At 40.7% G+C, this 14,879-nt stretch overlaps 2 protein-coding genes across 4 annotated transcripts; both read left to right on the forward strand.

The window, feature by feature from the left end:
- Nucleotides 1-453: 453 nt before the first annotated feature.
- LOC131106259 (epithelial membrane protein 3-like) lies at nucleotides 454-4,124 on the forward strand. Its single transcript, XM_058055161.1, has 5 exons — nucleotides 454-669; nucleotides 2,567-2,681; nucleotides 2,758-2,860; nucleotides 2,933-3,073; nucleotides 3,777-4,124. Exons 2-5 carry the CDS (start codon nucleotides 2,604-2,606, stop codon nucleotides 3,950-3,952), a joined length of 498 nt encoding a protein of 165 aa, XP_057911144.1. The 5' UTR covers nucleotides 454-669; nucleotides 2,567-2,603; the 3' UTR covers nucleotides 3,953-4,124.
- A 3,618-nt stretch (nucleotides 4,125-7,742) lies between these two features.
- On the forward strand, nucleotides 7,743-14,363 carry fam83e (family with sequence similarity 83 member E). Of its 3 annotated transcripts, none has more exons than XM_058055820.1 (8): nucleotides 7,743-8,487; nucleotides 8,577-8,723; nucleotides 11,878-12,002; nucleotides 12,074-12,511; nucleotides 13,318-13,374; nucleotides 13,460-13,721; nucleotides 13,795-14,010; nucleotides 14,080-14,363. In XM_058055820.1, the coding sequence occupies exons 1-8, from the start codon at nucleotides 8,032-8,034 to the stop codon at nucleotides 14,260-14,262; spliced, it is 1,884 nt and encodes a 627-aa protein (XP_057911803.1). In that variant the 5' UTR covers nucleotides 7,743-8,031; the 3' UTR covers nucleotides 14,263-14,363. The 3 variants fall into 3 exon arrangements, with proteins under 3 accessions (XP_057911803.1, XP_057911805.1, XP_057911804.1); XM_058055822.1 differs by having other exon boundaries at nucleotides 13,484-13,721; XM_058055821.1 differs by having other exon boundaries at nucleotides 7,745-8,487; nucleotides 14,083-14,363.
- The last annotated feature ends 516 nt before the right edge of the window (nucleotides 14,364-14,879 follow it).

Raw genomic sequence — 14,879 nt, forward strand, 5'->3', positions numbered from 1 at the left:
TAATTTACAACATTGGATATGCCTTTATTGAGATTCTGAGTACATAAAAAATGTATTGTATAAAACTGAATACAAATTTACTTATATAAGCCATCTTTATTGTGTTATTTCCAGTTTTTGCACACAAAAAAACCCATTCAGCAGATAAAATGTATCTTTTCTGCAGTTCAATGAAATAACATGTACAGTATGTCCAGTGTTCCCATGCCATAGTGAAGTGGTCTCTAGTCTCTATGTACTGTATGTTCTTATTGTTGTGTCTTGGCTGGGCTGACACTTCCTGCACATTTCACCATCTAAAACAGGCCGCCAGCCCTTCTAGCGCTTTCCAGCTTCCTGCCTTCAGTCACATCCCGCCTGGCATGTGTGACTCTGCATGGTGATTGGTACTTCTAATTCCATGCAGACCAGCCTGGATGCATTATTTACGTTATAGGATGGGCGGGGAAATAAAGCCGTTTTTGGCAGATCCAGAGAAATCTGATGTGAGATCTACTGGTCCAGACCACATTTACGAGGGGGAGGAGGGTGAAGCTTAGAGGAAATGGGTGTAGAGCACTCCTCCTCCCCACTTCGACTTTGTATCTCCATGCATTCCTCCTCGCCTCAGCTTTCTGGGACTTTCTACGAGAAAAGAGGATAACAACTGCAAAGCACCGAGTACAACTGGTAAGAACTTCTTTTAAACATTTTATGTGTATGCACGTCACTATTTCTTATGTACTTTGTATTTTACAAGAACCAAATGTTTTGTAGTAGCAGTAGAATGAACGCCATTGATCAAATAAATATCTACATAACATAACTTCCCATTTATGTGAACATGTGGAAGTCTGACATGCAGGCTTTGTCTTTCTTATGGTGGAGTCATGACCCCTGACCTTAACTGAGGCCTGCATTTCTGTGGATGATGTTGTGGGGTCTTTTGTGACCTCTTGGATGAGTCATCACTGTGTTCTTGGGGTCATTTTGGTTGGGAAGGTTCACTACTGTTCCATTGTTTTTGCCACTTGTGGATAATGGCTCTCACTGTGGTTTGCTGGAGTCCCAAAGCTTTAGATATGGCTTTGAGATATCTGTGTTAATCTCAGTTATGTTATGTTTTAACAAAAAAAAAGGGGGGGGGGGTAATTTTTCCACACAGGACCATTTCTCCCTTAATTGTCACTGACTAAAATTTTAATTAATTTGATGAGCTGAAATATTTAAGTGTGACAAACATGCAAAAACCTAAAAAAAAAAAAAACAGGAAGTGGACAAATACTTTTTCATATTTTATTTCATATTTTAAAGATTGAACTCCAAATGTTTTCATGCTAAAATCATCCAACTTTTCGACGTATTTGGAGTTCAATGTGGGCTTTCAGGCATGTACAACTTTCACAGGTAGTTCCATTTGCTTTTCTATGGTTATTGTCACATTTTCCCTCTTTGGCATTACGCAAAACCACACAGAAAGCCCCCCCCCCCCCCCCCCGCCCCCAAAAGAAATCCCAAACCACCTGCAGATTTAATCCTCTATATGGCATAGTTTTAGTAAAATTGGTAGATCTAAATGTTTAGACTCCAACATGTGCTTCTGTAGTACTGAAGATCTATGGTTATCATCACACTTTCTTTCTTTGCCATCCCCGGTACCACCTGTCGTGACATCATACAAAAACACAGACATGTATCACATGTATTGTCTCTCACGATATTTTGCATATTCTTTTCTATGGTTATCATCATGCTTTTGCTTTCTGCCATTGTGCTGTAAAAAAAATCTAAATAAAAAGCATAGCACAATAGTGGAGTTAATCCTTCAGACCAGGAGTGGGCAAATATTTTGATTCGTGGGCCACACTGAGTTAACAAAATTGTCCGGGGGGGCCAGAACATATATTTAACACCCACATTTTTATGCTTATTGCTAATGCTAATTTCCGTTGAATTATTTGTCTAATTTTATCTGTAAAAGTGTTATATCATCTGTATGTTCTCAGGAGCACCACATCAAACTATGTAATTTAATTCTGCAGTTTTTTTTTAAATAAGACATCCGACTTGCAAGTTTAAAAGTTGAAATACAAAAAAGCAACTGGTGGGCCGGATTCAAGCGCTCGGTGGGCCGCATGTGGCCCCCGGGCCGTAGTTTGCCCACCCCTGCTTTACACGCTCATTGCTGATGTCTCATGAGATTTGTTGAAGTTGGTTCACGTTTGACATTTGATGTAGATTTTTCCATCAAATTGTGGTTGACGGGAAAAGCCTTGGACTTGGACGTGTAATCCAGACTTGAACCCATATGCTTGCTATGCTTTCTGTGATGTAGACAGTGTGCACGCTTGAGGTTGAATGGCAGAAAGTGGAGTATAGACATTGTGAGTGTGTGGGTTGTGATGTCATGGAGACAGCGTGTAGTCTGCTCTAATAAATACAAGATGTTTTTGGGAACATCATGAGGAGTCTGATGAGGAAGCTTGACTGTGACTCATTCTTGCAACACTTCCGTACAGAACCGCCCAGCTTGGACTTGTATGTGTTTGTTTATGTATTTATGTCTTTTAATATTTTGTATTTACAGGATAGCAAAGCGCTGCTCCTCCCATCCTCCATCAGCCATGGTGTACCTTCTCATCTCCTTGACCCTGCTGCATCTGCTCACCTTGTCTATGCTGCTTGCTGCCACCTTGGAGAAGGTCAGAAGTGATTTTTACCAAAGCCAAACCCTTGGAATAAAATGTACCAAGTCAATATTACTCTCCGTCTCGCTAGTCCTGGTGGATCTGGGCCGATTCTGAAATCAGCGACTTGTGGTACAACTGTTTCCATGACAACACTTCAGACACGTGGCTGTGTGCCGCCACCAATGAAAGTGGTCTGTATGCTTCAAATCCATCATGGTAGTCTGATACTGTAGCTTGGATTTTAAACCTTCCATGTGATCCAGACTGGCTGCAGTCGGTCCAGGCTCTCATGGTTCTGTCTGTGGTCTTCTCATCCATCGCACTCCTGGTTTTTGTGGCTCAGCTCTTCACCATGTCCAAAGGAGGACTCTTCTACTTGACAGGCCTCTGCCAAGCCTTTGCAGGTCATTGTCCTCAATTACCACCCTGCTCAAAATTATTATTAAAATTATTAAAATTATTAAAATTATTAAAATTATTAAAATTATTAAAATTATTAAAATTATTAAAATTATTAAAAATATTAAACTTATTAAACTTATTAAACTTATTAAACTTATTAAAATTATTACAATTATTATTGTTATTATTGTTATTATTGTTATTATTGTTATTATTGTTATTATTGTTATTATTGTTATTATTGTTATTATTATGTCATCACCCCAGTATGGTGCTGATCTTTTTGGGCATTCATTCATTCATTTTCTACCGCTTATCCTCACAAGGGTCGCGGGGAGTGCTGGAGCCTATCCCAGCTGTCTTCGGGCGAGAGGCGGGGTACACCCTGGACTGGTCGCCAGCCAATCACAGGGCACATATAGACAAACAACCATTCACACTCACATTCATACCTATGGACAATTTGGAGTCGCCAATTAACCTAGCATGTTTTTGGAATGTGGGAGGAAACCGGAGTACCCGGAGAAAACCCACGCATGCACGGGGAGAACTCCACACAGAGATGGCCGAGGGTGGGCTTAAACTCAGGTCTCCTAGCTGTGAGGTCTCTGTGCTAACCACTCGACCTCCGTGCAGCCCTCTTGTTAGGCGATCTTTCATTATTATGACATGCCGTGTAAAAACACGTGGTGGCTTTTTTTGCAGGCTTCACAGACTTTGCAGCGTGCCTCATCTTCACCTTCCACAGGAAGGAGATCCTGAACGACTCCAGAGATCTGAGCCGAGGTCGTTTTGGCTACTGCTTCATCCTGGCATGGCTGTGCGTTCCTTTGCTGCTTGTCAGTGGAATCCTCTACGGCCACTTACGAAAGAAAGAATGAATGAAAGCTGCTACTTTTTATCATTTGTGGAAATCAAGAGACTGAAAGTGTAGAATGTTGTCCTTTCACTTTTCATCACAGCCATTGGGTGTGAACATAACAACATGTTCTATCAGGGCCACACACATGAAGGGAAGGAGTAACTCCATTGTAATTTGCATTGCATTGTGTTGCTTTATTAAAAACAACACAATATACAGCTGTGTGTTTGATGGATATATACACAGACAGATAACTACAGTATATATTTATAGGTTATCACATGGTTTGTCTGGTATCAGGCCAGGTATCATGCCCCCAAGTGTCAGTATCAGCCCAAGACCGAAGGTCATCTGACATACCATGTGATGATCTTATTATCACATACAGTAAACCTCGGATATATCGGATTCAATTGTTCCCACTGGTTTTGTCCGATATAAGCGAAATCCGTTATATGCGTATACCGGAAAATGTCCGTTTTACGCATATATCGGATTTATATCCGGTATATGCGTAAATCGGATTTTATCCGTTATAAAAAGGCACTTCCTTGACTATGTTTCCAATGTATCTGGACGCGCAGGCAACGCTGCAAACGCTGCAAATGTCGTCGTATAGCGGCCTGTCACGATTCGGCGAATCGGAGCGCCACGATGCGGCCATCCGATATATGCGAGGGAAATTTAATGGAAATGCATTGGAACGGGACTGGAGACTTTGTCCGAAATAGGCGAAATCCGTTATAAAAAATCCGGTATATGCAATGAATTTTTATTGGAAATGCATTACAGAAAAATTGGTTCTTTTTTATCTGTCTGTTGTGAGCGAATTTCCGATATATCCGAGTCCGATATATCAGAGGTTTACTGTACTATTTAATCATGAGCTTATTATCATGTACTATTTAATCAAAAGACCATTTTGTTTCCAGAAAAAATCAGTTTATTACATGTATTATATCTAAACAGCGTAAACACAATAATTGCAAAAATATTTCAACAATAATATTTTATCAACAGTCTTATTTGCATTTTTAGCAGCGCGCGCTGAGTGGACAGCTACGGGGGCTGATATTGGACATGTTTAAACTCTATATTTTATCGGTATCACTGCAATGGGCTTTGACACAGTATCATTTCGGCCTTTTCCCGTATCATTCATGGGCGGTTTCTAGGGTACAGGGCCAATTAATACTGTAGTATGTGATAAATATATGAATATATTTGTTTGTCATGTCGCACTGTCTGTCCATTCGCACGTAAAGTACCAACCAGAATCAAACATGTAGATATCTGAGATAGATAAACTGGTTTGACCACATTGCGTTTGTTTGTCAGATCATACAACTTATCTTTGCAGTCGCACATAATCTAACCATCGGTCTGGGGCGGACCAGAATCAAACTTACTGAGAAATATCTGATACATAGACCAGTATGTCCATTCACACATACTGTAAACATCTGAATGGACTTTTCATAATGTATTTATTGCTTAATCAGTGACAGTCAGCGCCTGTCACTACCAGAAGAATGCGTCACTTTTTTGTTGGGTCATCTTTTAACACTTGTTTCCTCCAGAATCACAATCTGTCTCAATGAAGGGCCTTTCCAGACATGTGTAGGTACTCTGGATGACAAACCGACCAGTCAGGCTAGACCAGTATAAAAGGAGGCATGTGTGTTTGGAGCAAATGTGTCAAACTCAGGCCCCGGGAGCCAAATCTGGCCCAATTTTATTCGGCCCCACAGAACTGTTGGGAAAATAGCATGGAGTTGGTCCTCATAGTGGACCTAATCACACAAAGTGCTTACAGTGATTGCTGAAATGTAGGGATTCCCTGGTATTTTAATTTTTAATTTTAAACAATGTTGTATACAGCACAAAATCGACAATCGTTATTAATACGGGTGCCCGATTCAGACCAAAATTCAAAATAATGGTCATGGTTTTATTTCAATTGAACATGCATCAGATTACAATTGAATGCATCACATAATCAGTTCACAGTTCCACATGTCCAAAAGGAGTAGGAAGAAGCAAAGCTTATTAAATCCTACCCCTCCATCTGGTACTTTTACAATCAGTAACTGTTACATTTGTTCACTTCCTGCTTTCCTAATATAGTTTATATAGTTATATAGTTATATTTTTGTTTTTTTTTTTATCACGTACTGAAGTACGAGGTGATAATGTAAATGTACATGACTAAAAATGGCAGCACTTTAACTATTACACAATGTCTGCACAAAACATCAGTCAAAAGTGATCATTTTAACAACAGCAAAGCATTCTGGGAAATGAAAATGTTTCCATTCCACAGTTGACAACTTTTCCGGGTTTACACATCTCACACATTGTGATTTTTTGTGTTGATATAGAGCTGGTCGATCAACAATCACTTTATTGAAATGATGCCAGAAGACTATTACAGACTCAGTAGAAATCTCAAGCAGGAATGGACAGACACAAAAAACCCACACAAAAAAAACACACATTTCACCCACTCCAATGTAAAAAAAAAATGTCTTCATCGTGTCAAAATTCAAAATGTCAAAGACATAAAGATTCACCAGTGGTCATTTTGTCCCAACCTGAAAACGCAACCATAGGGCTGCATAATATTGTACGTTCCAATATTAACCCTAACCCTAATTTTGACACCCCTGGTTTAGAGTGTGCCTCCTTAAGAGAGTGTAGTTTGTCATATTTTCATATTATCATATTTTTGTTTGTCTAAATACAAGAATGAAGAGTCTTGAACCAGTCATGATGTGCTATACTTAAACTATATTAGGAAAGCAGGAAGTGAACAAATGTAATGGATTGAGTAAGGACCTCAAACACAACGATGAGCCAATTCAAGAAACAATACAAGCAGTTGATGTTTGCTAAATACAAGGATGAAGAGTCTTGAACCAGTCATGATGTGCTATACATATCACTATATTGACACTTACTATGGTACCCATTATGTCATTGGATGGTCATATCACCTTGTACTTGGGTACGAGGTACATTATAAAAAACAAACAAACAAAAAAAACAACCGTAAACTGTATTATAGAAAGCAGGAAGTGAACAAATGTAACAGTTACTGATTGTAAAAGTACCAGATGGAGGGGTAGGATTTATTTGGACTTTATTTTGGTAATGGCTCAAATCGGGGCCCTATTGCATATAACCAGGATAAGGGATTAAGGGATATCTTGGTTATCCTAGCTCAAGTTATCCGTGATCCGGCTGCACAAACGTTAGCTGCTGGAAAGTGGAATATGCTATGACAAGTTACCATGGAGATTTATTCTGTGGCGTTAGCCTTTACCAGACCAGGCTAACGTCCTGGATCTAGTTCATCTCATCCCTTGTATCAATCAATAGTCACCATAAGATCACCTCGTACTTCGGTACGAGGTACATTATTAAACATGTATTATGGAAAAGCAGGAAGTGAACAAATGTAACAGTTACTGATTGTAAAAGTACCAGATGGAGGGGTAGGATTTAATAAGCTTTGCTTCTTCCTACTCCTTTTGGACATGTGGAACTGTGAACTGATTATGTGATGCATTCAATTGTAATCTGATGCATGTTCAAATGAAATAAAACCATTACCATAATATTTCTCTCTAAGACTGGACATTCAAACACCCAGATTTTAAAAGTTTATGCACTAAAAGTGTGCGCGGTGAAAGTGAGCTGCTGGTGTGAGGAAGTGCAAGCCAAGCATGAGCAAGCCAATCTGTCATCAGCACAGAATTTGTGGAATCCAACAACAATGTAGCCTACAAGGAGTGGAAGGCTGACTGAGATGACAAGAAAGGGTGGGAACGAGTCAAGTCAGAGTTGTGGTGTCAAACCGGAGCCACAGAAATGTGACAAGCAGCATTGGCGTCTAAGAGTGTTTCGTTGTTGTCTTTTTGGATTTCTGTGTGAAGGTCAACATGAGCTGTGGACGACAAGTCGGATCATTTTCCGCTCAACCTTTTCGTCAACGTGGGGGTACTTAAGGCCGCTTTGTGAAATCGATGGAAGACATGATACTAGTTTCGAATAACACCAGCTGAGAGTTGGCGATCGATCACCGTGGCTGCAGCCATGCTGGGCTCTCAGAAGGCCAGCCTGGATGAGAATGCCGTCTTCTTGCAGGTAAACCCATCCTCTCCGGAGTTCCTATACTCCGAGTTGGAACGGCAGTCGGTGGAGAAGCTCCTCAATGAAGGTCCCAAAGCTTTCTATTATTCTGTCGGTGCCGAGCTTTTTGGTTCCTTCCTCTCTCCTGATGAGGTCGAAGAGATCACTGGTTGGGTTCAGGACTTTCATTTTAACCCGTTACCAAAAGAGGAGAACGAAAAAAGCAACCCAGACACCATGGACCTCACATCCTCCTACTTTCCCTCCTATTCGGATGCACCCGCTCCGGGTTTGGAGCTGGGCTGGCCGGAGGCGCCTTGGGTGCGCATGGAAAATGTTGCAGTTTATACAAATCCTCCTGCTGAAGGAGAACCTCCCATTAGATCGGTCATCAGAAGGCATCTGCAGAAGGCCAGCCAAGTATGCATTCTTTGCTTGGACTCTAAATCAGACTCAATGCAAAAACACATGAAGACATGTACATGTAAAATGTTTCAATCACTGTGCAGGTAATTGCCATTGTGACGGACAGGCTGACAGATGCTACTATAATTGGAGATTTACACAATGCTGCCTCCAGGGGCGTCCCGGTCTACATCATCCTCAACAAAAGGACCATTGAGGAAAAGTACACGCTTCACAGGCTGGGGCATCCGGTGAGTCGCCTACTTCATCGACAGTTATTCAAAAAAAACATATAACTCTATCTGCACTACGTTTGAACAAAAATATTAACGTACAGTCAGTATTGTGCAAGTTCATAGTTCTCATTAACTCGTTCAAGTTCAGTTCACCTTCATAGTTCATTATTTCAATGTTTAAAGTTCAAAATTATGTAGCAGGCTGCACGGCGGTCGAGTGGTTAATGCGCAGACCTCACAGCAAGGCGACCCGATTTCAATCCCACCCTCGGCCATCTCTGTGTGGAGTTTGCATGTTCTCCACGTGCATGCGTGGGTTTTCTCCGGGTACTCCGGTTTCCTCCCACATTCCAAAAACATGCTAGGTTAATTGGTGACTCCAAATTGTCCATAGGTATGAATGTGAGTGTGAATGGTTGTTTGTCTATATGTGCCCTGTGATTGGCTGGCGATCAGTCCAGGGTGTACCCCGCCTCTCGCCCCAAGAGAGCTGGGATAGGCTCCAGCACCCCCACGACCCTTGACCCTTACCCTTTACCCCCCATTTTACCCCGAGAGTAAAATGTGGGCAGTGACAATAACATGCTGTTATTATCACAACAAGTTCAAGTTAATTCATTCATTTTCTACCGCTTATCCTCACGAGGGTTGCAGAGGGGGTGCTGGAGCCTATCCCAGCTGTCTTCGGGCAAGAGGCGGGGTACACCCAGGACTGGTTGCCAGTCAATCACAGGGCACATATAGACAAACAACCATTCACACTCACATTCATACCTATGGACAATTTGGAGTGGCCAATTAACCTAGCATGTTTTTGGCATGTGGGAGGAAACCGGAGTATCCGGAGAAAACCCATGCATGCACAGGCAGAACATGCAAACTCCACACAGAAAAGGAATTGAACTCAGATCTCCTAGCTGCGAGGCCTGCATGCTAACCATGTTCAAGTTTATGTTCTTTATTTATGAATATGTTGTGTTCAGTTCAAAGTTCTTCGAAAAATGAGTGTGTTCAATGAAGGCATTCTTTTGAAGTCGTTCAAACACAACACTGGTTACATTGTTGTGTATGAGAGCCGGCACCATGTCTCATTTCATCAGCGTGCCTTCGTAATGACGGAAACCCAAGTGACGTATTGTAGTTTGACTGGTTGCACTGCATTCAGTGTACTTGGTCATAAGTTGGTAATGAAAAGTAAGTTGGTATTAAGTAAGAACATTCTTCATTTCCATCCTCTACTCGTCCATCCATCCATTTTATCCACCACTTAATCATCTTTAGGGTCACAGAGGTATGCTGGAGCCTATCACAGCTGACTACACCCTGGACTGGTCGCCAGCCAATCACAGGGCACATATAGACAAACAACCATTCACACTCACATTCATACCTATGGACAATTTGGAGTCACCAATTAACCTAACATGTTTTTGGAATGTGGGAGGAAACCCACACACGGGGGGAACATGCAAAGTCCACACAGAGATGCCCAGTGGAGATTTGAACCCAGATCTCTTGACTGTGTGGCCAACATGCTAACATACCAGGTACTCCTGGTATCATATTCGCAAGGTCCCATTTTTCATATGGTATTTGCTACGGTTCAACATCTTCAGAACCACATTTTTTTAATGAAAAATTGTTCTAAATGTCTTATTTCCAAAGATTTATGGTACTTTAAGTACCATAGTGCCAATGTTCCCAAAATTCATATATTTATTTATGTTGTTGTTGTCCTATTTTCCTATGTTCTTTGGGTGCTATGTTCCAAATTCAAATGATTTCATGCTACCAGGTTCCTATTTTTGGTGGGGCCCCATGTTTCTCTGGGCATTCACATGCTCCACCGTCTCCAAAACAATATTTTCCTATGGTCACCTGTTCCTAATGTCTGACACATTATTTAATCTTACCAGCACTATATTTTCCTTGGCTCCCGTGTTCCCAAGTTCAATGAGTTTTGTGTTCCCATGGTACAATTTTCCTGTTTTTGTAAGGTCTCATATTTCCAGTGTTCCAAAATGTTCCTAATGTATTCTATTACTAGTCCTGTGTATTCACAAACTAGGGTTCCAGTGTTCTCAAGTTGCCAAATTCAAAGAGTATTCAAGATATTTTCCATGTTCACACTGTCTCATATTTCAATGCTTCACTTCTTTGGGTCACATGTTACAAAGTTCCCAAATTCAAAGGTTTTTTTTTTCGTCTCAAGGTTCAAAGAACTCAGAGTTCAGAGTTTTCAGAAAAATATTTTTCTAGGCTTCAATTTTCCCAAGATCCAATTTTCCTTGGGTCTCATATTCCTTGGTTTTCATGAAAAGGTATTGTGTTTCCTTGGTGCTTAGCATCATGTTTCTTAGTTTTTATGTTCCAAGTGTTCCACGTTGCCAGGACTCTGTGTCTTTTGGGTCCCACTCTTCAAGTTCCTAATCTTGTTCACATGGTGTTTTTTTCTTAGGGTCTGTTGTTTGCAAGTTCTTATAATCCCAGGATACAATGTTCCCAATGTTAGGTTCTCAAAGTAGATTCTCTATTTTCTTGGGTCCCTTGTTCCCAAGTTTCCAAATTTAAAGGGTTCTATGTTACCAAGGTGCCATTTTCTTTGGATGCTGTGACGTTAAGGTTTCCCTGAATGCATCACATAATCAGTTCACAGTTCCACATGTCCAAAAGGAGTAGGAAGAAGCAACGCTTATTAAATCCTACCCCTCCATCTGGTACTTTTACAATCAGTAACTGTTACATTTGTTCACTTCCTGCTTTCCTGATATAATTTTAAGTTTTTTTTTCTTTTGTCCCGTACCAAAGTACAAGGTGGTATGACCATCCAATGACATAATGGGTACCATAGTAAGTGTCAATATAGTGATATGTATAGCACATCATGACTGGTTCAAGACTCTTCATCCTTGTATTTAGCAAACATCAACTGCTTGTATTGTTTCTTGAATTGGCTCATCGTTGTGCATTGTTTGAGGGTCTTACTCAATCCATTCCATAGTTTGATTCCACATACTGAAATGCTATGGCTTTTTAACCTAGTCCTAGCATATAAGTGTTTCAAATTTAGTTCTTCTAAGAGATCATATTTCTCCTCTCTTGTAGAGAAGTATTGGATGACATTTTTTAGGTTTAGCAATGAGATGCTAAACTTTAATGTAATCTGCAGAACATCCGTGTTCGTCTTCTTGGAGGTAAAAGCTTCTGTTCCAGGAGAGGAAAAATGGTGGAGGGTGAGTTAAAAGACAAGTTCCTTCTGGTGGATTTAGAGACAGTACTTCACGGCAGCTACAGGTAAAAGATGACATCAGGAAGGTCTCTTTAAGAACTGCTGATCACATGTAGGTTGTCTTTGTGCTCCTCAGCCTCACATGGACTGACGCTCACTTACACCGACAACTCATCACTGTCGTCAACGGCGCAGCCGTCGACACCTTTGACAAAGAGTTCAGGACCCTCTTTGCTGCCTCTGCACCTGTACCGAACCTGTGGGAGTTTGCCGCTCCCCGCTTGGAAATTCCTCAGCAGCGAGTAGACTTCTCAGACCCCAGCCCACCGAGACATTTTCACATGAAATACGAGATCCAAAACCCTCCTTCACCGCCGATGGACACCCCGCTGGACTGGGAAGCCATGGGTGTCTACCCCAGAGATAGATTACCAGACAGTCCTCTTGAGACCAAAGAGGGACAATTCCTTGTGTCCAAGGAATCGGTCTTGCAGACAGACATGCAGATTGACAGATTGACACCTGTTACAGACTCTTTTATTCATAATGGATACAAGCCTGTGACAACAAAAAGGTACATCATACTGTATATTAAATATTGGGCTTACTTTAGCTCAAAACAGTAAATAGCAGGACCAAATAGTGCAAAAAATATTACAGCCTATCCCAGCTGTCTTCGGGCGAGAGGCGGGGTACACCCTGGACTGGTCGCCAGCCAATCACAGGGCACATATAGACAAACAACCATTCACACTCACATTCATACCTATGGACAATTTGGAGTCGCCAATGTTATAATTTTATACATTAATATATCATTCATTCATTCCTTCATTCATTCATTTTCTACCGCTTTTTCCTCACGAGGGTCGCGGGGGTGCTGGAGCCTATCCCAGCTGTCTGCGGGCGAGACATTAATATATGATAATAAAAAATTATGATATTATATATATTATGATTTATTATATTTTTACATTACTCCAAATTGCCCATAGGTATGAATGTGAGTGTGAATGGTTGCTTGTCTATATGTGCCCTGTGATTGGCTGGCGACCAGTCCAAGGTGTAGCCCAACTCTCGCCCGAAGACAGCTGGGATAGGCTCCAGCACCCCTGCAACCCTCAAGAGGAAAAGCGGTAGAAAATGAATGAATTAATGAATTAATTAATTAATTTTACATATTAATCACAACAATTAATCATAACAATACTGATATACATACTTCAACGAGTACTCAGCTGAAATGCCGAGAAAATATTGATGTAAAAATAATAATTATAATAATAATAATAATAATAATAAATAATAATAATTTATATTGTAATTTTTATTTTTTTGGCACACAACTTGACTGATCCTTTATTTTTTTGTACCTGACAGGACATGGGAAAGTTCTCCAGTGACAAGCAATATGCCAGAAAACTCAAAGACTTCCAAGTGAGTTTTTTTTTAACAGTATAGTTTTAACCGATACCATTAATCATAAAATGGAATCATGCTAATGTAATGATGGAATTTACAGAAATGAACACATAACTTTATCCAGTTGGAGAGACCATCAGATAGAACAACACGCATCCCGGCAGTTCTCCAAAGAAAAGCTCAACAATGCGGACGACAGAACACCAACAAGGTTTGAAGACAAAGATGGCGACTGGAGGCGAAATCAGTTATTTTCCTCTTTGAATTATAAACGGCGCTCACGGTATGAGACCAACGTGAGGGAGGAGAACAACACAGATGACGACATCAGGGCCAGTATAGAAAACAAAGCCTCCTCCAGAGTAAACCACCATTATTTAAACTATACTACAATCCTCCATTTCTCCATGTCATTGTTATTTTTTCTGCTGGTAGAAACCTTTAATTCTGAGGGTCCCTCAGTCTGAGAGCTTCAACTCCCTGGATGATCTCATGAAGAGGTTCAGGCCTCAGCACAACAAAGCAGAACTCCTCAGAAGAGGATCTAAGACCACCATGTCCGAAATGACGCACTCCATGATGGATCTCCGTGTGGATGCACCCGGTGCTGAAAGAGTTAAGGATGACAGAAGACTATCACTTAATACCAACGTAAGTATCTGCTGCCATGTTTTTTTTGTGCTTGGGGCTTTTGACAAATCATCAAGGAAGCTTCTTCAGCAGAATTTCGACCCGGACCAGATGACACCAGGATTAATGCTGATGAAGAGGAGGAACAATGTCGTAAAATCCGCCTTACAAAGGATTCCACAGACGTTTCAACCTAGAGAGCGACCTCGCAGCTTCGCCCTGGATCTGACCTGGAAGCCTCTGAGGGAGACAAAGGGCGAGGAGGAAGAATGAGCAGAAGAAAAACTGGAAAACCTCGAGATGTTACCTCTGTAGTGTTATACACCCAAACTAGCAAATACTGACTGGGACTCCAATAAACAGTCTTGTGTGAACTTTTTGGTATACCGATTTTGCTCTTTGAACGTGCCACTTTGACCTTTTGACCTTTGAGAGATGGGCGATACTGCAAAGTTTGGTATCAATTCGATACCAATTACATATAGGGCCAGTATCACCAATAGCCATACTTTTTACTTGGGCATCTTAATACAACAACTACTACGCTTCTATTGCTCTGATACTCATACAGCTCTGCTTAGAGTTTATCATCTTTTATAGCAACCACACACCTCATATATTAAATGTATTTCCCTCATGGGCTAACGTTTGCATCACCCTTTTTATTTTGTCTTCAAGAAATTACTTACATTGTTTCCAGGACATGCATTAGATTTAATTTTAATTTTTAATTTAATTTTATTTTTTTTGTCCAATCAGATTTCATCTTCTATGTGTTACCATGCCAATATAATCTGCCCAGATTCAGTCCAATAATCTCTTTAATTGCCATTGTACGCTTACAACAATTAAACAATCCAATCTAAAGCTCTATGATATTCCTCGCACAC

The sequence above is a fragment of the Doryrhamphus excisus genome, chromosome 18 (assembly GCF_030265055.1).
Source record: "Doryrhamphus excisus isolate RoL2022-K1 chromosome 18, RoL_Dexc_1.0, whole genome shotgun sequence".
Taxonomy (NCBI): domain Eukaryota; kingdom Metazoa; phylum Chordata; class Actinopteri; order Syngnathiformes; family Syngnathidae; genus Doryrhamphus; species Doryrhamphus excisus.